The sequence below is a fragment of the Pleurodeles waltl genome, chromosome 4_1 (genome assembly GCF_031143425.1).
Source record: "Pleurodeles waltl isolate 20211129_DDA chromosome 4_1, aPleWal1.hap1.20221129, whole genome shotgun sequence".
In the NCBI taxonomy this organism is placed as follows: domain Eukaryota; kingdom Metazoa; phylum Chordata; class Amphibia; order Caudata; family Salamandridae; genus Pleurodeles; species Pleurodeles waltl.
The window spans coordinates 195,799,335-195,825,882 of NC_090442.1; the positions used below are offsets into that span (position 1 = coordinate 195,799,335).

Genomic DNA, 26,548 nt, shown 5'->3' on the forward strand with positions numbered 1-26,548 from the left:
CTTGGATTCCCCTAGGTCTCTAGTTTTCAGAAATGCACAGGTTTGGTAGGTTTCCCTATGTGCCGGCTGAGCTAGAGGCCAAAATCTACAGGTAGGCACTTTGGAAAAAACAGCTGTGTTTTCTATAAAAAAAATAGGATGTGTCCATGTTGTGTTTTGGGGCATTTCCTGTCGCGGGCACTAGGCCTACCCACACAAGTGAGGTATCATTTTTATCGGGAGACTTGGGGGAACACAGAATAGCAAAACAAGTGTTATTGCCCCTTATCTTTCTCTACATTTTTTCCTTCCAAATATAAGAGAGTGTGTAAAAAAGACATCTATTTGAGAAATGCCCTGCAATTCACATGCTAGTATGGGCACCTCGGAATTCAGCGATGTGCAAATAACCACTGCTCCTCAAAACCTTATCTTGATCCCATTTTGGAAATGCAAAGGTTTTCTTGATACCTCTTTTTCACTCTTCATATTTCAGCAAATGAATTGCTGTATACCCAGTATAGAATGAAAACCAACTGCAGGGTGCAGCTTATTTATTGGCTCTGGGTACCTAGGGTTCTTGATGAACCTACAAGCCCTTTATATCCCCGCAACCAGAAGAGTCCAGCAGACAAAACGGTATATTGCTTTCAGAAATCTGACATCGCAGGAAAAAGTTACAGAGTAAAACATAAAGAAAAATGGCTGTTGTTTTCAGCTCAATTTCAATATTTTTTTATTTCAGCTGTTATTTTCTGTAGGAAAACCTTGTAGGATCTACACAAATGACCCCTTGCTGAATTCAGAATTTTGTCTAGTTTTCAGAAATGTTTAGCATTCCGGGATCCAGCATTGGTTTCACACCCATTCCTGTCACTAACTGGAAGGAGGCTGAAAGCACCAAATATAGTAGAAATGGGGTATGTCCCAGTAAAATGCCAAATTTGTGTTGAAAAATTCGGTTTTCTGATTCAAGTCTGCCCGTTCCTGAAAGGTGGGAAGATAGTGATTTCAGCACCAGAAACCCTTGGTTGATGGCATTTTCAGGGAAAAAACCACAAGCCTTCTTCGGCAGCCCTTTTTTCCCATTTTTTTGGAAAAAACAAAATTTTCACTGTATTTTGGCTATTTTCTTGGTCTCCTCCAGGGGAAATCACCAACTCTGGGTACCATTAGAATCCCTAGGATGTTGGAAAAAAAGGACGCAAATTTGGCGTGGTTAGCTTATGTGGACAAAAAGTTATGAAGCCCTAAGCGCGAACTACCCCAAATAGCCAAAAAAGGGCTCAGCACTGGGGGGGGAAAGGCCCAGCAGCTAAGAGGTTAAGAACGTTATGGGATATGACGTAAAATATGGTTAACAGTATAGAATTGAGACTGGATGAAGGTGTGGTTACCACCCTTCCTCCGAACTCTGATTACTTGATGGTTCTGTGAGTGTCTGAAAAATCTTTCAAATATATTTGCACTGACTGGGAGTGGATCCCTTCAGATTTGAACCATGTTGAGAAAGAGGACTGTGGCCTTAAAAGATACTTGTAAACGTGACTTGAGAAAAGGCCTGTCTCCTTTCGTCTTGAGCAGCCCACAGAAAAGTTGAGGGTATGAAGTCAAGAGAGCAGAGAGGGGGGTTTTATTCAGTCTACTCTGTGACAATTAATGAATGGTGCTAGGAAATTGAGATTCAAGACTGTGTTTTTCTCAAACTCCACAACAGAATAAATCATTTTGCAGCTTCTCTTAAAGAGGACAAATTCCCCAATTCATTCGATCAAAGGGATGTGTAACTCTGAACCAGTTTTTGGAAAAACCTGGTTCCTTCCAGTGGCAGGGTTTATAACAGTCGCGTAAATTCTTTAATTGTATGCACCTTTCATCAGGAAGCCAATGACAACTATGAAAAGCTTCAGAAATGCGATCACATCTGCAGATTAGAAATCAGAATGATTCTGTACATGTTGCCCTAAGCAAGAGGCATTTGTATAGCCAAGAAGTGAGTTGATAGCTTAATTCCTTACTAGGGTTGTACGGCCCTTAGAAATAAATGGCAAGATTGATGTTAGCAGTTTAAGTTGGGGGAAAAACAAAAAGTGAGGGGCCAGTTAACTTGGGGAACCATAGTTGGATCTTTATCTATTAAAAAGCCAAGGTCCGAGATTAGCAGGCCATAAAGAGGAGGGTCAGGGATTATTTTTGCCAAGTAAGAGCATCTCAATCTTAGATCCATTTAGTCTCAAGCACTGACATTTCATCCATTGAAGAATTGAAAAATGACAACCTGTCAGGTCTCTTTGAATCTCCGGGGGGGTTTTATCTACTGATATTAGCTGAGTGTCATCTACACAAGATACAATCTTGTCTCTAGATCCTCTAATGAACTAGCACAAGGTCGAAATAAATGTTAAACAGATATGGAGAGGGAGCCAAACCAGTTGCACTCCACATAAAAAAGTAGGTATTTGAGATGGACATGAAGTTAACATCAGAGAGAATTTTCTATTCTGCAGAAAGGATCTGAACTAATTCATAGGTCGAGTGAAATTAAACAAATGGGCCCAGATCCATTCCTAGTTTATGACAACTTTGATGCTACAACAAGACAGATGGCACGACCTTAGGCAAAGAATTGGACAATGAGACAGGTCTAATGGAGGAGGTATGGTAGGGAAGGGTCGTTGGATTGCAATACAAAAACGGTTACAAAGCACTTTCAATTTAATCAAGGAAATCAGTAAAATTACAGTCGCTGATTTTCACCGTGATTGGGTAAAATAATTGTTCCTGAAGATTATATATCATCATTTTAATATTTCTTACTTACTACTTGTACCTATTTTCAAATCTATTGTTGTTTGTATAGATTGCATGTTTGTTATATTTGTGCAAAAGGCAAAAATGTCAAAAACTCTTAAATAGCATTTGTCTGTGAGTGTCTGAGTTGAATCGACTTGCGATTGGCCAAAGTGTCTGCTTTATCTGACTATGTGATAGGTGTGTGAAGAGGAGCACTGGGTTACTGTCTCTAAGAAGACAAGCTAAATCTTAACATCCTAGTGCTGCCTCATGGGTACCAATACAGCCAGCATCCTCAGTGGAGTCAATTTCCACAACCACTTGGATCTCTTCCACCTTTCCCTGTTTTTCCCATCTGTGTTTACATTAGGTCCTTGAGGAAAAAGTGTCACAGTTTAGGAATTCTTTTAGAAATTATCTGTGTATTTTCCTTAATTCTCTAAACATTATTGGCAGAAATGCCAAAACATGAATCTTGTGAGCGTTGTTTTGTTATCATGTTTTCACTCAGTGGAAAGTGTGTAATATTCTACTTGTTACTGTTGGTTTTGTCAAGGGAATTAGCTGAGGTATTTCCATGTGTTTCACCTCCTTGCGGCTATACCTGCAAACACCCCAGTCTATCTGTGAATCTGCTTTACAAACCTCTGAAGAACAAATAAATATCTGCCATAGTCTTCATAGTATCTAATGTCTGGTTAAAGCAGTGGAATAATCCATTGCTCTTCCAGTGGAATGCTGTTTGAAATTGGTGGGGTACGTACACTCCTTTCAACAGTGGAGTTAGTCTTTTGTAAAGATCTGGAAATCCTGGAGTGAGATCAAGTCTGTGTATGATAACTTTTGCATGATATAAGAATAAAAATAGGGACTGAGGCCTCCATCTTGGCAGACCTTGGGGCTCAATTTGCTGTCCTCTGAGGACCACAAACCCAGCCTCGGGTCCACAAACCCTGTGGCAAAATTACCATTTTTTTTTACTTTTAAAAACTGAGGAGAGGGCCTTGGCCCACCTAGGCCATAGGGCCTGGGGCAGAGGGGTGGCTCCCCCACCCCCTTATGGCTCCTTCATGTTTTTTCATGATGCCAAATTTCCATGTCCTATAATCATAGCTCCACCATTTTTCAAGTTGTATCCAGCCAATCATAAAGCTGATGGTTCATTGACCCAGGTTTGGATTTGCGGGTTTGTAATGCAAAACACAATCCGATTGAAATATTTTTGAAAATTTTGGTCCATGTGTGTTTCCACAGACTTCACGCACCATCTGCAGGCTAGCGGGATAATGGATCGAATAGCTCTATCTTGATTGACAGCTCGGCTTAATTTGAGGTCTACCAAAAACACTTTTCTAATGTTTTTATCAAAAACTACTGAATGGATCTACACCAAACTAAGCAAAGGCACTCCCTTGAGTAATGTTATACTTTCACGCCAAGTTTGGTTTAATTCAGTTGAGCTATTTTCTTCTGTATTGTAATACAATGAAACGTTGGTAATTTAAAAGGGAAAAGACACTATTGTTGACCCCACTCTCCCCTTTCCTTTAAAGATCTGCACAAATCTTGACATGCCAAACCCAAATCAAATGAATATTTGTTTTGGAAACATAATACAGATTCAATGCACTACAGTAAAGATAATATTTACATGCTATTCCTTTCTGGTACTTTGAAAATGTAATGGGCCATTGTAAAAAATATTGTTAATATGGTAGAACATGCGCACTATAGTGTTGTGGTCCATATTTCTTCTCTAGGGTAATGATAAGGCTCCTGGTGATTTTGTTTTCTGTTTCCCTAGGATGTTTGTGGTTCAGCACATCACCAACAGCAATCTCCTTCTACTGGTCGTCGAGTCTGACTGCGATTGCAGCCTCTTCCCTCCGGTTTTACTGGAAGCCAAAGAAGTGAAATATATCCTTTGGGCCTTGGTGTTCCTAAGAAAGAACCTTTTATCAATACACTGTGCACTGTGTCAATTTCTCAATTGACTCTCACCTCTTCCTTTATCATGATCTGGGGACCAAGAGCTTAAATGGAAAGTAGATGCCAACAAGTGAGTGAGAGTGGCCCTTGGATATGCTGAGGCTGTGTCTGCGCTGCCTGTATACTTGATGGAAGAGACAAGATAACTATACAAACCCCCTCATGCTTGTGGGGGGGGGGGGGGCAGTCAGATACTAGTTTGTTAAGGGCAGCCCTGACCAATCAGAATACAGGGAGTGCAGAATTATTAGGCAAGTTGTATTTTTGAGGATTAATTTTATTATTGAACAACAACCATGTTCTCAATGAACCCAAAAAACTCATTAATATCAAAGCTGAATATTTTTGGAAGTAGTTTTTAGTTTGTTTTTAGTTTTAGCTATGTTAGGGGGATATCTGTGTGTGCAGGTGACTATTACTGTGCATAATTATTAGGCAACTTAACAAAAAACAAATATATACCCATTTCAATTATTTATTATTACCAGTGAAACCAATATAACATCTCAACATTCACAAATATACATGTCTGACATTCAAAAACAAAAACAAATCAGTGACCAATATAGCCACCTTTCTTTGCAAGGACACTCAAAAGCCTGCCATCCATGGATTCTGTCAGTGTTTTGATCTGTTCACCATCAACATTGCGTGCAGCAGCAACCACAGCCTCCCAGACACTGTTCAGAGAGGTGTACTGTTTTCCCTCCTTGTAAATCTCACATTTGATGATGGACCACAGGTTCTCAATGGGGTTCAGATCAGGTGAACAAGGAGGCCATGTCATTAGATTTCCTTCTTTTATACCCTTTCTTGCCAGCCACGCTGTGGAGTACTTGGACGCGTGTGATGGAGCATTGTCCTGCATGAAAATCATGTTTTTCTTGAAGGATGCAGACTTCTTCCTGTACCACTGCTTGAAGAAGGTGTCTACCAGGAACTGGCAGTAGGACTGGGAGTTGAGCTTGACTCCATCCTCAACCCGAAAAGGCCCCACAAGCTCATCTTTGATGATACCAGCCCAAACCAGTACTCCACCTCCACCTTGCTGGCGTCTGAGTCGGACTGGAGCTCTCTGCCCTTTACCAATCCAGCCACGGGCCCATCCATCTGGCCCATCAAGACTCACTCTCATTTCATCAGTCCATAAAACCTTAGAAAATCAGTCTTGAGATATTTCTTGGCCCAGTCTTGACGTTTCAGCTTGTGTGTCTTGTTCAGTGGTGGTCGTCTTTCAGCCTTTCTTACCTTGGCCATGTCTCTGAGTATTGCACACCTTGTGCTTTTGGGCACTCCAGTGATGTTGCAGCTCTGAAATATGGCCAAACTGGTGGCAAGTGGCATCGTGGCAGCTGCACGCTTGACTTTTCTCAGTTCATGGGCAGTTATTTTGCGCCTTGGTTTTTCCACACGCTTCTTGCGACCCTGTTGACTATTTTGAATGAAACGCTTGATTGTTCGATGATCACGCTTCAGAAGCTTTGCAATTTTAAGAGTGCTGCATACCTCTGCAAGATATCTCACTATTTTTGACTTTTCTGAGCCTGTCAAGTCCTTCTTTTGACCCATTTTGCCAAAGGAAAGGAAGTTGCCTAATAATTATGCACACCTGATATAGGGTGGTGATGTCATTAGACCACACCCCTTCTCATTACAGAGATGCACATCACCTAATATGCTTAATTGGTAGTAGGCTTTCGAGCCTATACAGCTTGGAGTAAGACAACATGCATAAAGAGGATGATGTGGTCAAAATACTAATTTGCCTAATAATTCTGCACTCCCTGTATTGTATACTCAGGTCCAGGAAAGAGTTCGAATCCTTCCTATTGACCAGTCTGGAGAAATAGCCAGGAAAATTCAGGGCCAGATTTATCAAGGAGTTGTGTTGTCCTAGTATCACACAAGGCAGCACACTTCCTTCATTCAGATTTACAGAGCCGGTTTGCCTGGCTTTGTAAAAAAATTTAATTCAGCGCAGCTACTTGTGCTGTGTTTTGTTAAATTTCAAGCTGGGAGGCATTCCTTGTCTGGTGCATGGGTGTTCCTATGCATCCATCCAGGGAGCTCCAGGGGGCCCTCTCAGCACAGCACCCTGGCCTGAGAGCTCATGAGTGAGTGTGGAAGGGGGCCCCTCCATGTTTTCTGCAAGGGCCCCCCTCCAGTTTCATTACACCACTGCACCCAGCCATGGATTTGGTGCAATTCTAGAGCTACAAAAGTTCATAAATGTGGGATTCCATGAAATTGGTATGCCTCCCAGATGATGGCATAACAAGGAGAATATTTTTTTCTCTTATTATTTCCTCTTTGGATTGCTTTTTTGCAGGATGGTTCTTCTTCCTGCACCAAAACAGTTCTGCTAGTAATGCAGGCACCCCTGAATTATGGCACACTAGTGGAAAGAGAGAGCAGAAATGCTCCACATCTTTGTAAATATGGAGCATTTCTGCTCTTTCCCTTTAACGCAACGCAGCACAGCAAGTTCTCTTCATTGTGTGAAATAATAGTAAATGTTCCCCTTAATATGAAGCCAGCAGCAGTGTGACAGTTGGGCCACTAGGACATATTTTCCCTTGACAGAACTAGCTGATGCTCTAAATGTAAATGAGGCAGAGGAATCGTGAGTGTAGCGGAATTGGCCATTTGTAGATTTACAGTGAATGATCCGTTCCACTACACCTTAGGCCCAGATTTACGACGGCGTCACGAAACGCAGCATAGCACCCAAAGGTACTGTGCTGCGTTGCGTGGCAGGGAGAGAGGAGGAGAGTGCCATGTCTCCAGTGATATGGCACTCTCCTTCCTTCTTCCTAGTGCTGGTGCAGAATTTTGCTGCCGAGCACCATGCACACACCTTTGTGCCATAGTGCAATGGTGTGTGTGTGAGTCTAGCATAGGTTTTGCACTGGAAGAGTACCGTTTCCAAACAAAATACTATGACTAGACAAATCTTAAAACTTTTCCTTATGTGTATGTGTGCTGTACACTACAGCACATATGCAAAGTTGGAAAAGAAAGGACAAATGAAAACATTTCTCCTGTTAACGCCTGCTTTCCAGCAGCATCTGTTTGTTTGTACGAAACCTTGTCTCCTAATGTTAATAGATAGAGTTTTGCATCAAAAAGCATGGGAACGCCCAGGTATCACCAATATAACCCCTCCCCTTGACGCTAAGTAATGCAAAGCAGCGCTTCTCACTGGTTTGCTTTACTTTTTCTTACAAAGCAGCACACATACCAGTTTACATTGGTTTGTAAATCCCCAAAAAGACTGTGTCGGGTTTGTTTTAAAAAAATGGCTCAAACCTGACTCAAAACCTTTGTAAATCTTGGCCTGAGTGAGGATTAAAGCTCAGTTGAGAGGTACTTGATTGAGTGATGTGCATAGATCGATCACAAGAAGTAAATGAGTGTCCCAAAATGTACAGTGATTTTGTTGCTTTAGCATTACACATTTTAAGGCACACAGTTCATGTTTTCCCCACACCCTTCACCCTAGGTTCATGTCCTTTTTCCCCTTCACCAGAGTCTGACAAATGTCCTGTCCACTTACAACAGTTCACAACCTATTAACCCTGCTTCTGCCCCACCATATAGTAACCCTTGAGGCCTTCAGGCAAGAAGCCATGTTTGTCCCACTGCTCCTTGGAGTCTGAGTGAACCCTTAACTCCGGCGCACATAACGCTTCGGTGAAATGCGACAGGATGCGCTCCCAGAAGCTGCGGCGGCGGCCGGAGTCCTGCCATGCATTCCATGCTGAGGTAAGAGCCACAGTACTGTGCAGTGTGAGGGAACGCGGCTGGGAGTCCCAGGGCAGTGAACAGGTGAGTGGTGTTTACTACACATAGGTCCTCATTATGAGTTTGGCGGAGCGGTACACCCACAGAACAAGGCTGCACTGGACACTGACGTGGAATTACTAGGTGGGAGCCTGCCAGTGACTTACCCTGTAAGTCAGTGGTAAAAGCCTCATACTGGACACTGCATGGTGGAAAGGAACCGGTATTTCCAGGTGTTACATGTAATTCCACAGTCCATGGTCTTCATCGGATAATGTCCAGATTCAGAGGTGGAAATGAGGGCACCTCGTAGTGAAGCATGTTGTGTGATGTAGGTCTGTGTGTGCAAGCGCATGCGCATTGGTACATGTGTGTGCCAAGCTTTCTCTGTGTGTGTGCACGCACGCAGGTACACACACCTCTGCGCGTGTGTACTTGTGAGTGGAGATCCTACCATAGGCATACTGGAGTGTTGTTTGCAGCTGATCCACATAACTAAGCCAGTTAATGGAGGTGAACTGCCTGCTGGAAAGGTTTTCATGCCACCTCCGTGTCACAGGTTTGAATTCCGGGAGGTTATGAATGTCTTTCTTCCACCAGTGTTCATTAAAATAAGTAACATTGAATGAAAACACCTGTTATCTCCATCACTATGAAACAAGACTGATTGCATGCCCCAAAACAAGATTTTTGTCTAGCTCTTATTTTTGTGCATGTTCTTGATCATTTATTCTTACTGTTGTTGTTTTGTCGTTAATATTATGAAATGCTTGAAAACAAATTAGCTATTCAGTTTGTAACTTTTAGGTTGTGCTTTTTCAGTCAGACAAATGAGTAAGTTCCTGAATATGCCCACGGAAGGTCTGTTCCGCCCTACCATGGGCGGATGTTTGCACTCCTGATCCCTCCTGGTTAGAGGTGCGGAGTAGCCATGTTCCCTCCTCAGGTGCTACATGCCTCTTTGGACTAGCGGTGCTTTCTTCATCGAGAGATAGCCTCTCCTGTATTCACTCCAAGAGGACAGCGCTCAGAAGCTCGTAATCTTGTGACCAGGCCATGATTCCCTGTGGTCCTATCCTTTAGGGAAGTAGACCACCCTTTGGCGTCCACATGTTGTACTTTACAGAGGAGGGAACCATGCATCACACACACTCCCTACATCCCCAGGATCATAGGAGAGAAATGAGAACGAGCCCAGCATCTTCTAAACCTTGGAAAGTGGGAAACAGGGAAAGGCTAATGGCTTCAACACCAGACCTCATAGGTGACCAGAACGGTGGTCTTAGAAAGACTCTGGGTTATCTGCACACGTTACCGGAAATGGCTGTCAGTCATGTGAGTAGCTGGCAGTTCATTGGGGAAACACCCTGTACAATGCGGTTTGAACCACACTGTGCCTTAACAACGAAATCCAAACCACAAATGCATTTTGTCAACACATTACTTTACCACACAAGTTGTTACAACAGCTTGCGTTAAGTTAGACTGATGTTGGACTTTAAGTCCAGCACTTTCGCTACTGTTCCTAGACTACCATTGGCTATTAAATTAAACTATTACAAAGTCCAGCACTTTCCCAAAGGCAAGTCGTTGTAACAACTTGTGTGGTAAGGGAATGCGTTGTAAAAACACATTTGTGGTTCAGACTGCCTTTTTAAGGCACAGCGTGGTAAATGCAACACTTCATTGTCATAGCGATCATCACCTTCTCAAGAACAAAGCTGTCCCAGACTCCATGCAGCCCCTCCCACCAACTGCCTACCTTTTCATCCCTCCATGTACATACTGAATATTTTGGGGCATATTTATGGGTTTTTCCGCAAAACTGCAGATTTGCAGCAAAATCCTTAGCGCCGGCTAGCGCCATTCCATAGCGGCAGCCATGCGCCATATCTATGGAATGGCACACGCAGGAGGTAAGGATAGGCTAGTGTCTAAAGCAAAGATGCTAGCTGGGGAGTGGTGGTAAAGCAAAAGGCGCTAGTGGGTCAGAAATGACGCTAGGCTGGTTAGCAGCAATAAATATGCCGCTAACCAGCCTAGCGTCATTTTCTAACACACTACCACCCAAAAGTGACTCCTGTCCTAGTAAAGACAGGAGTCATGCCTACCACCCAACTAGTCAGCACAGGGGACCAGTGTCCCCTGGGCACAGCCATACGACCCAGTGCCAGGCAGGGAGCCCAATGTGATGGGCCCCCAATGGCACATTAACAATAAAATTAAAATTAAAAATGAATAATTAAAATACTTAACAATACATACCCAGGATGGGTTCCCCCATTCCATGGTGTCCCTCTGGTGTGGGTGGGGGTGTTGCTGGGTCTAGGGGTGGGTACCTGTGGGCCCATTCCATGGTGTCTGACCATGGAAAGGGATCCACAGGTACCCAATGCCTGGTCTGACCCAAGCATTAAATAATTGCGCAAAGCAGGCTTAGCACCATTATTGGGGTCCGCCTACTCCGTGCGCGCCGTTTCTGCACCGGAGTATAAATAAGGCGGTAGGGGGTTAGCGTCATGTTGTGGACAGGAACGCATACCTCGCATCTAATTAACGCAAGGTAGTTTGTCGCATCCACAACATGACGATAACTCCAATATTTTGATGCTAGACGGATCTAGCGTCAAAATATAAATATGGAGTTACGTTTGCACCATTTTAGCATCAAATAAAATGACGCTAAAACAGCGCAAACAGACCATAAATATGGGCCTTAGAGAGGAAGATGACATCATCAGAGAAGCAACTGAGACAGTTTCCCAAATATTGGAGGGATAATGAGATACTCCTATAAACCTGGTTTCAGGAAGTTGTTGATGGAAGGAAGGTTTGGGGTACCAGCAAGTTATATACCCTCTGCTTACAAGAGACCCCTCAGAGTTTGAAAGCTAAAGACTTGAACCTAGGATCACGAGAACAAGATTTTTATATGGGCCCCATTAAGCAACACCCTACATAAACTACCACCGCCCAACTACTTTATCCTAGATCCTTCACAGCCAAGAACAGTTCAACATTCATTCAGGATACTCTGTCCAAGATATTTAATCGGACACCCCGTTGTGTTGGATTGCAGCTTCTATCCCTTCGCTGGAAGGAACATGCACTGCATGCACACTCGAGGATGCTTCCTGCACATCAGCATCTCCACACCATTCTCTTTCTAATGTCTTCCTTCTGGGATCAGAGGATCTCCGATTAGCCAAAGAGCCCAGTGCGGTGGTGGTCTCCATTGGTACAGATATTTCCTGCTGACGCGTGTGCCCTGGACTTCCATAACAAGGCTGGAGCTCTCATTCCCACGTAGACTCCCTGCTCCTCTACGCTGCCTCCTTTCTGTTCTCTGACACCCACATCTCCCACTATACTGGCATATGCACCAGTGAAACCAAGACAAGCCTCCTGTATGTCACCCACCCCGGAAACGGAAGCTTCTGGTCTGGATAGATTAGCTGCTTCATCAAGAACCAGGGCAGAACCCAGGTTTCGGTTTATGTATTTTGGGCAATGCAGATTGTAGCAGTGCTGCCAAAGTAATGACCTACGCTAATTTTCCCCAGGACCTCAGGAACAGTATATGATTGCTTTTGAGTTTTGATACTAAGGTTTGCCTGTTATTGCACTTAATGCATAGCCGGAGTGCAGGATGCAACGTATCTGGTAGACATCCATCTTATTCCTCTGTGTTCGCTTAGAGGGAGCCAGGGACCGGTTTAGTTTGGCAGACAGGGTATTCTGCCGCAAACTTGGCAGAGTAGCCTCTCCATCAGGCCCTGGGTGTGCCCACTCTATTATGAGTTGGGTAGACTGCCAGGTGTTCGATGGCGATGCCCCTAGTGGCTCCGTCATTGGAAGCTTGCACTGATGGTGTAAGGTGGGAGGGACCATTTGTCTAAGAACTTTAGACCGCCCGCCAGAGAGGACTGTTTGATGCATACATGCCAGTTCACCCAATTCAGGCTGGAAATTACTGATTTCAAGGCTAGTCTCCCGCCCCTGATTCCTGCATGCAGGAACCCGATTCGGAGTTTTGTAAAACTGCCACGAATAAAATGTTGATGTCTGTCACACGCACCAATCTCCCTCTCCAAGAATGACTTCTGACATCAAAGGTTAACACTTTGTCCTTAATTCTTGGAGGGGGAGATTAGAGCATGTGACAGGCCTCTACATTTTATTTTTTACAGTTTTACATAGCACAATCAGAAACAGAGTTTAGAACTCTGCTTTTGTTTGACAACATTTAGAACTCTGTCACCATACATAATATTAGACCAATTCAGGCAGATTGCTTGTGCTCCAATATAAATCAGTGGGTAAAATACATTCTCCTGACTATTTTTTTTTTTTAAATCTCCCACTTATCTGCTCTAAAATATTGGCATGTATGCTGATGTTCTGATTTTTTCTGTTTAGGACCACCAGGGATCAAGGTCATTAGTGATATTTCCTCTTTCAAGTTCGTTTTTGAAAAATAAAAAATCTGGTGAGGAGCTGAGTGAAAGATGGCGGCCACTCTCCAACCTGTAGGGGTCTTAACAAGAGCCACTTACTGTGAACGCACTGAGCTCACGCTGGGCCGGCAGCGATCTTTAAATATGGCTATCCTCAGTCAGCAGGGTGATGGATATAATGTCCTCTGCTACTCTCACGGACAGAGTAAACACCACCAGGTTCTAAATCAGGCCAGCAGTGACCCCAATGGATCCAAACATCAGCTGCCTATTTCTGATTGCTTAACAACGGAAGGCACTTTGCTAGTTCTGAGCACTGAGAGCTTCTACGGGCACAGGTCCTTAGTATATGTCTTGGGTCACTCTTGGTCCTCAGATCAAACTCTCAAATAATAGAACTGGCAGATGATACTGTTAAATAGTTTTGCACTAGTTGCACCGCGGGTGGGGTCATTTCTCCAGTGTTTTTTTTAGAATGCATGCATCATTTCTTTTTGTAGGGTTTTGACAGCCAGATTAAAGGTCCTAGAAGCAGGCTCGGGTACGCCCGGTATAGAGAGTGCCGTCTATTCCTGAAATTGTTTTGGTAGTTTCTGGCTTGATATGGAAGTCCTTTATATTCTCCAATATTCATTGACATGCAAGGCACCACCCAGCACTAATTCTCTAGCAGATCTAGTTACTTTGGTGGCCCTCTTAAGTGGCAGACAGAGTGACTACAGGCCACATGTACGTACGTTAGGCATTGTGATTCCAAATGTACGTAACTCCATTGCGTTTCTTTTTGCGATTCCCAGTGGGTCACAAACAGACCTACGTCATTAATATTAACGAGGTAGATCACAATTTGCAACTCGGTGGGAATCGCAAAAATCACAAGGATGGTGGCCTGCTGGGGTCAGCAAACCACCATGTATGTGATTGCTTTTGAATAAAGCAATCTTTTTTTTATTTTAAACGCAGCCCGTTTTAGCTTAAAGGAAAACGGGATGCCTTTTAAAAAACGCTACGTATATATGGCCCTAGATGTCTGTACATAACTTTTATCTCGGATTTCCGCAGCAGCTGGGGAGTAGGCGTACTCAAGCAGGGCATAAACACATATTTATTTATATATTTATATGTTAAACAGGGTGGGGTAATCATACAGCCATTTCACCCTCCTCACTCTTTTAATGGCTGCTGTTTGCGTGCTGTGGATCACCACCTTGTAGCTGATGGACAAATATACATACATTGGTCCATGTCTCGTGTTGTTTTCCTTTTTCCCAGTCGGGTGGGACTTTTAGAAATTTCAAGCCTCACTCAGATCTACGAAAATACAACACTGCCATCTAACGTTCATAGTGGAAATAGTTTACAATTGAAAGCTCACCGCAAAAAAATCTTTCTCTCATTAATGTCTGTTCTATCACTCCTATGAATTAGCTTAAGGAAGTCCAGCCAGGCCTGGTTTAATGTTAGTCAGAATTTCATATTTTAAACGTATACTCCACGCAAGAGAGAGAGAAAGCATTGTTCCATTTCAGATATTCTTCATCCTAAAAGCACAGTCTCCATAGCAATGCTTTGTTCTTACGTGCAAAATACATTAACATTTTTTTTACCCTACCTTGTCTCCGAGAATCTGTCCATTGTATCACAGAACCAATTACAAGCTAGTTTGTCTGAGAGACACCCAGGCCAACTTTCCGATCAGTCAGCTATGCCAGCACATCTGACACACTGGAGGTCTGAGGGATTGGGGTGGAGTCAGCCAGATCCGTGCCTCTGTAAAGCTAGTATGACTGAGGCAGTCTTTTTCATTCCAGGTTCACTTGCGAGACCTCCATGTCAGGAGCATTTTGGTGTTCCAGTATATCAGGGCCCCGTACAGCTCTTTTAAATAATTTGATCCCAGTCTGCTTCAGGAACCAGGGCAGGTTTCTTATTGCATGGACTAAGATACTGTGCCCTTGACTACAAAGGCCCAGAACATCCACGAGTCTTGTGCCCCAGTCACGCTTCTCATTTCAATACATCTTTTCTTTTGATTTATTTAAAAACATTGCTTATATCGCTTAGGTTCAAATTTATGTTTCTCAATGATTACATAGTTGTTTGACCTTAAATAACACTTTAATTTGTGCTTCTTTTTTGCTGCAAATTTGTGTACTCGTAATCATACCACATTTCCGTATCCTTATGCTCCCTTGAATTGTACATTGACCATATTTGGGCCCAGATATACAAACATTTTGCAAAACATTTTGCAAACGTGCCGCAAACCAGCACAAAATGTTTTTTGTTATTTACTTTCTAGTGCAGAACTTGTTTTGCACTGTAAAGTTACCAGAAAGTAACACAATTTTCCATTACTTAGCGTCAAGTGTGCATTACATGGGTGGTCCATGGGCGTTCCCATGGACCACCCATGCTTTTTTTTGGCACAAAACACGATCTACTAACATTAATAGACAGGGTTTCGCGCCAAAAAATAGTGTCACTTAGAAGTGAGTGTCTCATAGCACTTTCCACTTTGCATAGCACATTTACAACGTATGAAACATTTTAAAGTTAGTCTATGCTTAGTATTTTGCACTGGAAGAGTAGCCTTCAGCACAAAACCTATGCTAGGCTCACGCACTATGTTGCAAAGGTGTGCGTGTGGCGCTCGGCAGCCTGATTGTGCACCGATGCTAAGGAGAGAGCAGGAGAGTGCCATATCTCTATAGACATGGTGCTGTCCTTTGTCTCCCTGTCAGGCAACATAGCGTAGTGTTTTTGGGTGCTGTGCTGCATTGTGTGTAAGTTTAGTAAATATGGGCTTTGGATTACTATAAAATTGTTCGAATTGTATGAGTAAGAGCATTACAGATCTCTCTTTTTTATATTGCTTGGTTGACCTTGTTGAGTCTCCAAAGGTGGGTTTTATTGCAGATGCGTCTGCATTTCTTCCATTTGTGTAAATTGCAGCCATTTTGGATTTGATCCTGTGTATTCCATCACTAATGCAAGGTGATTTAGGGTGCAGGAATGTTTTGAGAGGGATGAAGTCGTTAAAATATGCAGAGAACCAGGGTTGTATGACGGAATCACGCATGCTATTACCACGCATGCCCTTTCTCCGTGGTCATTACAAAGACCACAACACTACCACGCATTCCTTAACATCGATCATTTTTACCACAAATATGACTTTACCATGCATGCCTTCACAACAAAAACTTTAACTGTAAGTATAATATATATATATATATATATATATATATATATATATATATATATATATATATATATATATATATATTTCTATACAGAGACATAAATAAAAATGTATGTATAGATATACATTTATATAATTTATATATACATATTTATATATTTTATTCATGTGTGTGTGTATAGATATCTATCTCTCTCTCTCTCTCTCTCTCTCTCTCTCTCTATATATATATATACATATATATATATATATATAAATATTAGCACTGTTTGACAAATCTTCACAAAATGTTCCTAAAAAAAGTGTTGCAGTGATTCTTGTTGCACACGGAAAGTTTCGGGCTGATCCGTCGGGGGTGAGAAAAAGGGAGCTAAAAAAACGTTGCATTTCCCATGTTAATTCCCATAGGATTCTTTAGACACGACTACAGGCCGAACCACTGGACAGAATTATACCTAATTTGGCAGAAAGCTAGCTGTCAGTACACAGATTACGCTTTGGTTTATTTGATGTGAATCCGTTCAGTAGTTATTGAGAATGTTAGGGAAATTCAAATTTGTATATTTCTATCCGTGAAGTATTTGTGAACAAATAGGAGCTCGTGCAGGGAAATGCACAGCTCTGATTAGCTCCCAACACTTCAAACCAGTAAGTGTTGCCTGCCATCTTGGGACTTCAGCCGAGTCCCAGTAAAAGAGTTAAAAAAAAAAAGGGGGCCGAGGTAGAGACACCCTGACTATATTAGCACTGGTGGTGGGGGGGTGATTCCAGAGGGACACCCCAGTGCAATTTTTTTTTTTATTAATATGCCTGCGAGTTTGCAATAATCGTAAATTTGCGACAAAAACTTTTTTTTAAAACAAGTGCAGGCTCTCACACTTGTTTTTTTATAGGCCCCTGGGTGGGCCAGGTCCCAGGGGAATTACAAATTTAGTGTGGGGGGCCTCCTGACCCCCCCACAGCTCCGGTGACCACCACCTCCCCGGAGTTTTCATTTTTTTATATGCAGGGGGGCCCGTTGCACCCCACTGCCCTGGGTCCGCCAGGCCCCGGGGACCACCCCCCATGGTTATGTCCTAGTTGGAGGGGAGCCACGTGGCCCCCTCTTGAGGAGCCACTAATGGCCCTGTGGACCGCCACCCCCAGGGCTGGCTCCTGCTATATCCGTGGGTGCCCATGTCGGGAAATAGCTGTTTGCTGTGTCTTGGCTTCAGCTCTGCAGCTGCAGCCAAGCCACTGCAAACACTTTGGGTTTTGACAGCGGCGCCTGTAAAGCAGCAGGGGACAGAGATGAAATGCTTCAGCAAGCACAGAGCTGCTGGCAAAGCTGCTCTGTGCATGCAGAAGCAATGGCTCTGTGAGGTAAGCCTTAAGGCTTTCCCCTCAGTGCCAGGTAGCCCGTAAAGGGCATTTTAATAAATAAATAAATCAGTAAGGACCACGGGGCAGCACGGTCCAAGAAAGCCTATAAAGGGCTAAAAAAAAACACAAAAAAATCTTTGCACTGAGCTTTGGGGGTTCAAATTCAGGTGGACTCATTTCAATTTTTTAAAATAAAAAAACAAATTATTATATTAAAAAAAAAGTATTTTAAATTGGAGACAAATAACTCATTCTATGTGTATCAGACATCAAAGGCAAAAAAACACTATTTATGTCCTCTCACTTTCTTTCTCTCTGTCTGTCTCTCTTACAATCAATTCTCCCACTCACACACCCACACAGACACTTATGCACCCACTCACAGAACCATTCCGACAGTCATGCACCCCAACACAGTCCCACTCAGAGACTCACTCACCCACTCACAGACCACTCACAGTCCCACTCAGACTCTCATGCACTCAATCACAGACCCAGTCAGACCCTCACGCACCCACTCAGAACGTTATGCACCCACTCAGACTGTCAGACACCCACTCACAGACCCACTGACACCTTGGTGCACCCAACTCACAGACCCGCGCACGTACTGACGCAACCACTAAGACTGATGTACACACTCTCACACCCAGACAGCCATTCTTACCCCCAGACACAGCCTCTAACACCTATTCACACACCCAGAGAGGCCGCAGCCAACTTCCTCTGTGCATGCACAAAGGGCCATGCACATCATCGGGTTGGGTGGTTAGTGGGGTTGGCTGCAGGGACTGGCTGCAGGCCAGCGCTTGTGGACAAGCCCTACTGCGCACCAGAAAAGGCAGTGCATGGTGCAAGGTTGGGTGCATATATAGGGTTGGAGTCAGCCAGTCCCTGTAGCCAACCACAGCGGCTGTTGTTGGATTCACATATAGCAATGAAAATTACTATACGTTAAGAAAAAATAGACATTCACTGAAAAAAACAAAGGTTACAGGGACGTTACAGTTAGGTTCTGAATTTACTCATACAAAACCATAGAAATTGAGCAGTCATAATTAGAGTTCTTACAAGTAACTAAAACTTGCGCCCTAAGGTAATTATAACTCATGCCTTCGCCATGCACAGCTAATTATGCCACATATTATATCATTGATGACATATTTTATGCCATTTTTCATATTGTCACTCCAACATTTGTAATAAAATTATTGAGACAACTGTATTAGTTATCTTAGGGCACGAGTTTTGGTTACTTTGTTTTTTTTCAGTGAATACATATATATATACATAACCCAAAAAATACTTCCCACACAAAAAACCCATACCCACTCTAAACCCTAAAACCCCTTACCACCCCAAAACCCATAACTCCCTAAACCCTAAACAAAGTACCACCCAATAGCCCATACCCACCAAAAACCCTAAAAAACACATACCACCCAACAACCCACAGCCACTCTAGCCCAAAAAACACTTACCACCCAAAAACCAATACCCACCCTAAAACCTAAAAATGCCATTGCCATCCAAAAACCCATACCCACCCTAAAACCTAACAATACCTTTACCACCCAAAAACCCATACCCACACTAAACCCTAAAAATATCCTTACAACCCAAAAACCCATACCCACCCGAAGCCCTAAAAAACACTTACCACCAAAACAATCATACCCAACCTAAACCGTAAAAAAAACACTCACCACCCAAAACCACATACCCACCCTAAAACCGCCATTACCATCTAAAAATCCATACCCACCCTAAAACCTAAAATTACCGTTACCACCCAAAACCCATACCCTCCATAAACCCAAAAAAACTTACAACCCAAAAACCCATACCCACCTTAAACCCTAAAAAACTCTTCCCACCAAAAAACATACCTAACCTAAACCCTAAAAAAAACTTATCACCCCAAAACCCATACCCACCCTACACCTTAAAAAGACACTCACCACCCAAAAAACCATACCCATCCTAATACCTAAAATTACCCTTACTATCCAAAAACCCACAGCACACTGAACCCTAAAATTACCCTTACCACAGAAAAACCTATACCCACCTTAAACCCTAAAAAGAACCTAAATATATAAATATATATATATATATATATGAAAACTTACCTGTAAAATCTTTACAACGAATATGCCTTTAGCATTCATTCCTTTACAATGAATTTCGTTGTAATGGCATGTGTGGTAAAGGCATGTTCGTTGTCAAGACATGCATGGTAAAAACATGCTTGGTAAAGATACATGCGTGGTTATGCCTGCATGGTAAAGCCATGTGGGGGTTTAGCCTTCGTTGTAAGGCTGTTTCCTGAGAACCAGTGGTTTCATTTGGTTGAGTATTGAGAGCTATGAGTGTGTTCTGAGAGGTTTAGGCCCATATTTATACTTTTTGGTGCAAAACTGCGTTAATGCGTCAAAAAGTTTACCGCCAGCTTGTGTCATTCCAAAGCGCCAGCCAGGCACCAAATTTATGGAATCCCGCAAGCTGGCACAAAGGGAAAATGGCGTTAGCCGGGTGGGGGTACCGGTATCAGGGAAGGGGGTTTTGCACCAAAAAATGACGCTAGGCTGGTTAGAGGCAAGAAAATGCCTTTGACCAGCCTAGTGCCATTTCCTGATGCAGAACCATCCATACCACATGAGTCCTGTCTTATAAAATACAGGATTCATGCCCACCACTTCAATGGCCAGCATAGGGGACAAGGCCACCATCCCTGTGATTTTTGCCATTCCCAGTAGGTCGGAATTTGCGACCCACTGGGAATCGCAAAAGAAACTCAATGGAGTTTCGTAGATTTGGAATTGCCATTTCCTAATTGCAATTTGCATGGAATCGCAATTAGGAACTCACAATTCCAAATGTTCATACATGTGGCCCTTAGTTCCTCTACTGACAAGTATTGTTTTAAAAAATATAAATCTACTGTGGGCTTAAAAGTTGGGACATAATCGACTTATTTGCTTTTAAGTTTCAGTACAGGAAGACCAGATCAGCAGTCCCAATGCGCTTAAGAAGGCTCTATTTGTTACTAATTACCCCAGGTAGTATGCCACTTTCTACCATTTGTACTCACACAATGCATATGAAATGCATTATTTGGAATTCGGTTTCCTGTGTTCTTTGAGGGAAATCTAACTTGCTTTTTGCAGGTGTGAAGGTATATTAATGCATAATACTGGGCAATGAATGGGGATGGGAGCACTAGTGGACATGTCTATATCATCCTACATTCTCAGTGCACGTCCTAGCGCCTGCACAGGCAACACGCAGCATGTGCACGTGTGGTGAAGTGTGTGGGTTGTATGCATTTAGATACTTGATATCTAATTGTTGGCTTTCATTCCACACAGAGGAGATGACCATTGATGGACAAGCCGAGATTGCATGCATGCGTTGTGTGCATGTGTGTGTGCATTGTAACCTACGGTCTCATTACGAGTGCCTAGACATGGGGTTGTTAATTCCACACCCCAAGGGCTAACGATACCGGGAGTCCCTGGTATCATTCCAGGTTGAACAGTGAGAATCCCCTGAGAAATGAAGAATTACCATGGAATCAGTAATTACAGGTGTGAGTCTCCCAATAAATCCTGATCTTGCCCCAAACTTTCACCTGGACATTCTGGTTACAGTCAGCAGCTACAATCTCCAGGTGAAAGTGACAGGCCCGTACTGTTCTCATAGTTCCATGCTACCACTGGCCCCATCAGAATAGAAAGGAAGCTTATACTAAGATCATCAGAACCTGTAATTGAGGGCTCCTTGGCTACACAGGTAAAGCTAGTCAGGGGCTTGGAGGACGTGTGAGGTATACGTTTTATGTTGACCATCACAAGTATATAGCTCCAAGAAAACCAGAATATTGATGGTTCCTCCTCCACTGCTGTGCTAGCTCATGCACTTTCTCTAGAGGTCTGTGGATGGCCACATCCATGTGGAAATTGCCCTTCATGGCGTATTTGAATTCTAAGAGCTAATATCTCCCCTTTCTCTGTCCATCCTAGGAGAACGCGCAGGACTGTGGAGGGGCTTCGGCAATATCATCTTCGTTGACGCTGCTGCTTCTATCATTTGGACCTTCAGCTTATCTCCTGCGGTGACCCAGGCACCAAGGGTTGAGTGCTCAGGACAGAAAGGCTCTGCAGTTTGAGGATGGCCTCCACTCCAAGGACTCACAACATTTAATTTCCCAGGCCAAGGAAAAGGGCTGACCCCTTCCAGCACTCCATTGTGCATCTGCTCACATCCCGATTGTTCTGAAACTGCAGGATCTCTTTAAAGACGTCACTTAACGTCATTCTTTCCTTCTCCTTCATTTGGCGGCTCCTTTTTACTTTTGCATTTGTATCCCTGACCACACTACTGCAGCCTTTTCCTTCCACTCCAAATCACCAGCCAGATTGCCTTCAACTCCTAAACTTTTCCCTGCACCTGCATATCCTCTGTTTGATCACTTTTCTAAGTGTTGCTCTTTCCTCTTCCTGTATCTCTTTATAAACTGCATATTTCTCCCTATCCCCCCTGCCCCTGTTCCTCTGCCTGCACAGACCATATCCTCCACCGCTATTTTTCATATCATCCACCTGCAGGTCCCTACCTTCTGCCTACACATTACCTACCCCCTGTCAACTCTTCCCTGTCCCATTCCTTGCTTGTCCCTATCCTCCGCCCTCACATCAATTTGTCTTGAACCAATATCACTAACCTCGGTCTCCACTACCAGTCTCCTACCTGCATGTCCTGTCCTCTGTCTCTATCTCACTATCCCCTCTTAGCACCTCCTTTTCCTTCTTCTGTCTACCCGCTGTCTCCACCTCCCTGTCCTCTCCCTCCACCTCCCAGCCTCTATCCTCTCCCTATGCCTCACTATCCTCTGTCTGTACTTCACCATCCCCTACCTGCATCTCCCTATTCTCTCTCTTCATCCCCTGTCTTCTTCCTGTACTTCCCTATCCTCTGTCTGCATCCCCTATCCTCTTCCCGTGCCTCTCTATCCTCTACCTGCATCTCTTTATGCACTCCCTGTCTTTTGTCTGCACCTCACCATGCTCTTCTGCAAATCTCTGTCCTTTGTTTCCATCTCCATGTCCTCTGCCTGCACCCCATCCTCTTCCCAGGCCTCTCTATGCTCTATTTGCATCTCCACGCCCTCTGCCTGCACTCCCAGTCTTTTGTTTTCACCTGACCGACCTCTACCTGCATCTCCATGTCCTCTATGTCTCCCTATCCCCTGCGTCCACCGCCTTAACCTCTGCTTACACCTCCCTGTCCTGTGTCCGCACCTCCCTGCACTCAAGCAGCAACTTCCTATCCTTTGTGCCTTATTATCCCCTGTCTGTATCTCCCCATCGCCTGCCTATGCCTCCCAAGTCTCAGCCTGCAGCTGCCTGTCCTCTGTCTGCTTAACACTGTCCTCTGTCTGCGTAACACTGTCCTCTGTCTGCGTAACACTGTCCGCTGTTTGCGTAACACTGTCCGCTGTTTGCGTAACACTGTCCGCTGTTTGCGTAACACTGTCCTCTGTCTGCGTAACACTGTCCTCTGTTTGCGTAACACTGTCCTCTGTTTGTGTAACACTGTCCTCTGTCCTCTGTTTGTGTAACACTGTCCTCTGTTTGCGTAACACTGCCCTCGGTCTGCATCTCCCTAGCCTCGGTCTACACCTCCCTGGTGTCTGTCTGCACCTTTGTACCCTCTGTCCTCCTCTCCCTATCCTCTGTCTAAACCTCCCTGTTCTTTGTCTGTACTTCTGTTTCCTCTGTCCTCCTCTCCCTGTCCTCTCCACCTCCCTATCCTCTTTCGGCACCTTCCTATTCTCTGTCTGAATCTCTCTATCCTCTGTCTGCTATCCCTCTCCTCTGTCTGTGATTCTATATACTCTTCTTGCCTCCTGTATCCTTTGCCTGCAGCCCTTATCCTGTTTGCATCTCCATGTTCTATGTCTGCACCCCTTTCCTCAGTGCACCCCATGTCCTCTTTCTGCACCTCCTTTGCTCTATCTACACCTCTGTCTTCTTTCTCGAACTCATTATCCTCTGGCTATGCCTCCTTATTCTTTGTCTACGCCTCTTTGCTTCTTCTGCATCTTCCTGTCATTTGCAACTCATTGTTTAGTCTCATCATCCTAATCCCTAGCTGCCCCTCTTATTGCCTGCCAACCCTCATTATTTGTCCTCCCAAATCTGCCTTAGTCTTTTTCAATAAGTCATTCTGTTCCTGGTTTCTGTCCAGTTGATCTGTGTCTGCTGATACTCATTAATTGCACCACCTTTTCCCTTCAACTTCTTCCCATATTCTTTTTCTGGAGGAAATACTATCTGCGGAAAGAATATATTTGGCGCTGGGCCACGCGGCTGTGACTGAATGTGGAAATTATCTATGCAAAAAGACGTGGAATTGGAGGTGCCTTTGTGTAGACACTTTTCTGGCTCATGAAGCCACTCAAAAGGCAGACTTTCTTCAGTTCCTAGCCTCCAGTATCTTATGTTCCTGGTATTAAAGACACAGCGAGCCTCTTCTTCGTGGTAAACAGTACCACTTTCTGTGTGGTCCACAGGCAGCCCTTCTGCATGACACACGAATGCTACAGGTGGCCCCCTTCTGTTTGGAACATGCCATACTTGGTTTGCCTAATAAACATTATCTTCTGGCCTCCTTCATGAGAGCTGTGTTTGAAAAAAGATCTAAGCTGGATGCTGTTAGGTTACTAAGAACTTTGCCAATCTGTATCATCCTCAGCAGGAAGACCCAACTGCACCAGGAAGTAAGCATGTTTAGGTTTTCTGTAGTAAATGATGCCACAAGCAGGTGTGGCAAAGAGACATCAGAAGCTTCAAGTCCACTGTTAAGGCCTTCCATATCATAATCTCTGGCAGGGCTGTACAGTTACTGGGGAATTCTTCACCATTCTGCACCTCACCTAACAAAATTTTTCTGACAACAATGGTTGGCTCAAATATTCAGACCTTTCTCTGGCTAAAAAATAGACAATGTTCTCTTTTATTTAAAAAAAATCAAAGGTCAAAAGAGTATTCTGGTCACTGCAGAGGCCCTCTTCAAATGAACCACTGGGGCCCTGAGAAGTTTGCACCCTCCACTGGCTTGGTGGTGCATGCAAGGGAATGCATGCACATTTGGTCAATAGGTTGGTCAGTCTGAATTTGTAATCAGCTGGGTAAAGATGGACTCTGGTAAGAGATTAACGGAGCCGAGGCCCACAATTGCACTGTGAAGCTAGTTTTAAGTGATGAAGCAGTGTGAGGGCAGAGCTTCTGAAGCTAATGCATTTCAACTCACGAGCTATACTCAGAAGCAAACGTAGCTCATACTTTGATGCATGTGACTATGCAGTGCACCTTTACTTTTTTTTAATAAACTCTTCTAATCCAATCCATAAATAAAATCAATTATTATTGTTTCTTTCTTTGCTCTGTGTTCCAATAAATTCAGTCTTACATTTCTCCTCATTAGGTGGTACCTTATGTCTGATAACAGTATTACACACACTCTCTTCCCAGGTAACTCACTTCTCGAGGTTGCTCTGTATTTATTGCTGCTGTCAGCCTAAATTCACCACCAACCGGTAGCTCCAAATATTGCTGGTAAAACAGTGTGGAGCCCAGCAGTCTCCTTCCCAGCTGATAGTATCAAACACGTCCAAGGCAGCGCTCGGCGCCAGCGGTGAAAATGTGGGACGAGGGATAGGTAGGCACGCGAAGGCAAAAAGGGCGCGTTTTTTTGTTGTCACACAACTCGTCTCCTCGGATGGAGGATCTATTATTCTCTGCACTCTTTCAAGCGTGAGATTTTTTAATTCAAATCAGAACTCAAAACCACAGTTACTTTCTGCTCTTACGTTGACTTAAAATACACAGCTTTATTCATTTATATAGCATTCACATGAATAATAACATTCTACAGGAAATGAGGCATACAAAATACTCTAGTAACTGAAGCACTATTGTGCCTTAATCTTGTTGGGACCAAAAGAATCGTTGTGACATTGGTCATGTTCTGATATCCTATATCAGTTGCTAATGATCCACAGCTGACCCTGATCAGAAACAAAAGTTCACACAGGATCTGCATAAAATACTGTACTGGCCCTAGAGAGAGTTATTAAAGTACAACTTTGAGGGTATCACAGAATCCCAGTACATAGCTCCATGGGACAGTTCAGAGGCCAAATAGGAGCCCCACAATCTGAATAAGTAATATCTAACTCTCCCTAACTAATAAGCTAAAGCTTGAGCTATTAAACTACTAACCGGAGACTTCTGAAGACAGTGATGGGAGAAGGTAAATAATTCCATTGATGATTTCAAGAAACATCACAAATGGAAAAAGGCTGGGAGGATGTTCTCACCATCTAACATGATAGTATTTGAAACTGCAGAGCCAGGAACACAGGGGAAGAGATGAGCTCAAGCAGATTAACACAGGTGAAGAACAGAGCCCAAGTATGGGTTTCCTCTCACCAACAAATCCAGGCACCTGGCCAAGCCCTGATTGTGGGTTTTACAGATTGCAAGATCATTGAATACTGCAGGTGATCTTTGAATTCCAGTATTCTTCAGTTCAGCAATAGACCCTGGAATCCGACTGTAATCGGCCACTCAGGTGTGGCATACAGTCATGACTTTGGAGAGTTCACTCGGGGACTGGATTGACTGTGCAGGTGATCCCTGAATTCCAGGATCCTCCAATTCAGCAATAGACCCTGCAATCCCACTGTAATCGCCCACTCAGGTGTGGCATACAGTCATGACTTTGGAGTGTAGGCTTGGGGACTGGATTGACTTTGCTGGAGATGGTTGGGGGATGAACAACCAGGTAGCACACATGATAGCCACAATCCTGGGTGGTATGACTCCTGTCCTGCTGCATTGATGATATCATGAGGGCAGTCTTCCAAGTAAGAGGTGGACTGGGAGGTCAGTAATGCTCAAGACCGGAGGTG

General features: G+C 43.7%; 1 protein-coding gene across 1 annotated transcript in view; it reads left to right on the forward strand.

The window, feature by feature from the left end:
* CACNA2D4 (calcium voltage-gated channel auxiliary subunit alpha2delta 4) overlaps nucleotides 1–25,043 on the forward strand; it is an 861,469-nt gene extending 836,426 nt beyond the window's left edge. The window contains exons 36-38 of the mRNA XM_069228087.1: nucleotides 4,577–4,689; nucleotides 8,444–8,526; nucleotides 21,594–25,043. Coding sequence (XP_069084188.1) covers nucleotides 4,577–4,689; nucleotides 8,444–8,526; nucleotides 21,594–21,689 — 292 coding nt within the window. The 3' untranslated portion in view covers nucleotides 21,690–25,043. The remainder of the gene's footprint in view (nucleotides 1–4,576; nucleotides 4,690–8,443; nucleotides 8,527–21,593) is intronic.
* Nucleotides 25,044–26,548: the final 1,505 nt, after the last annotated feature.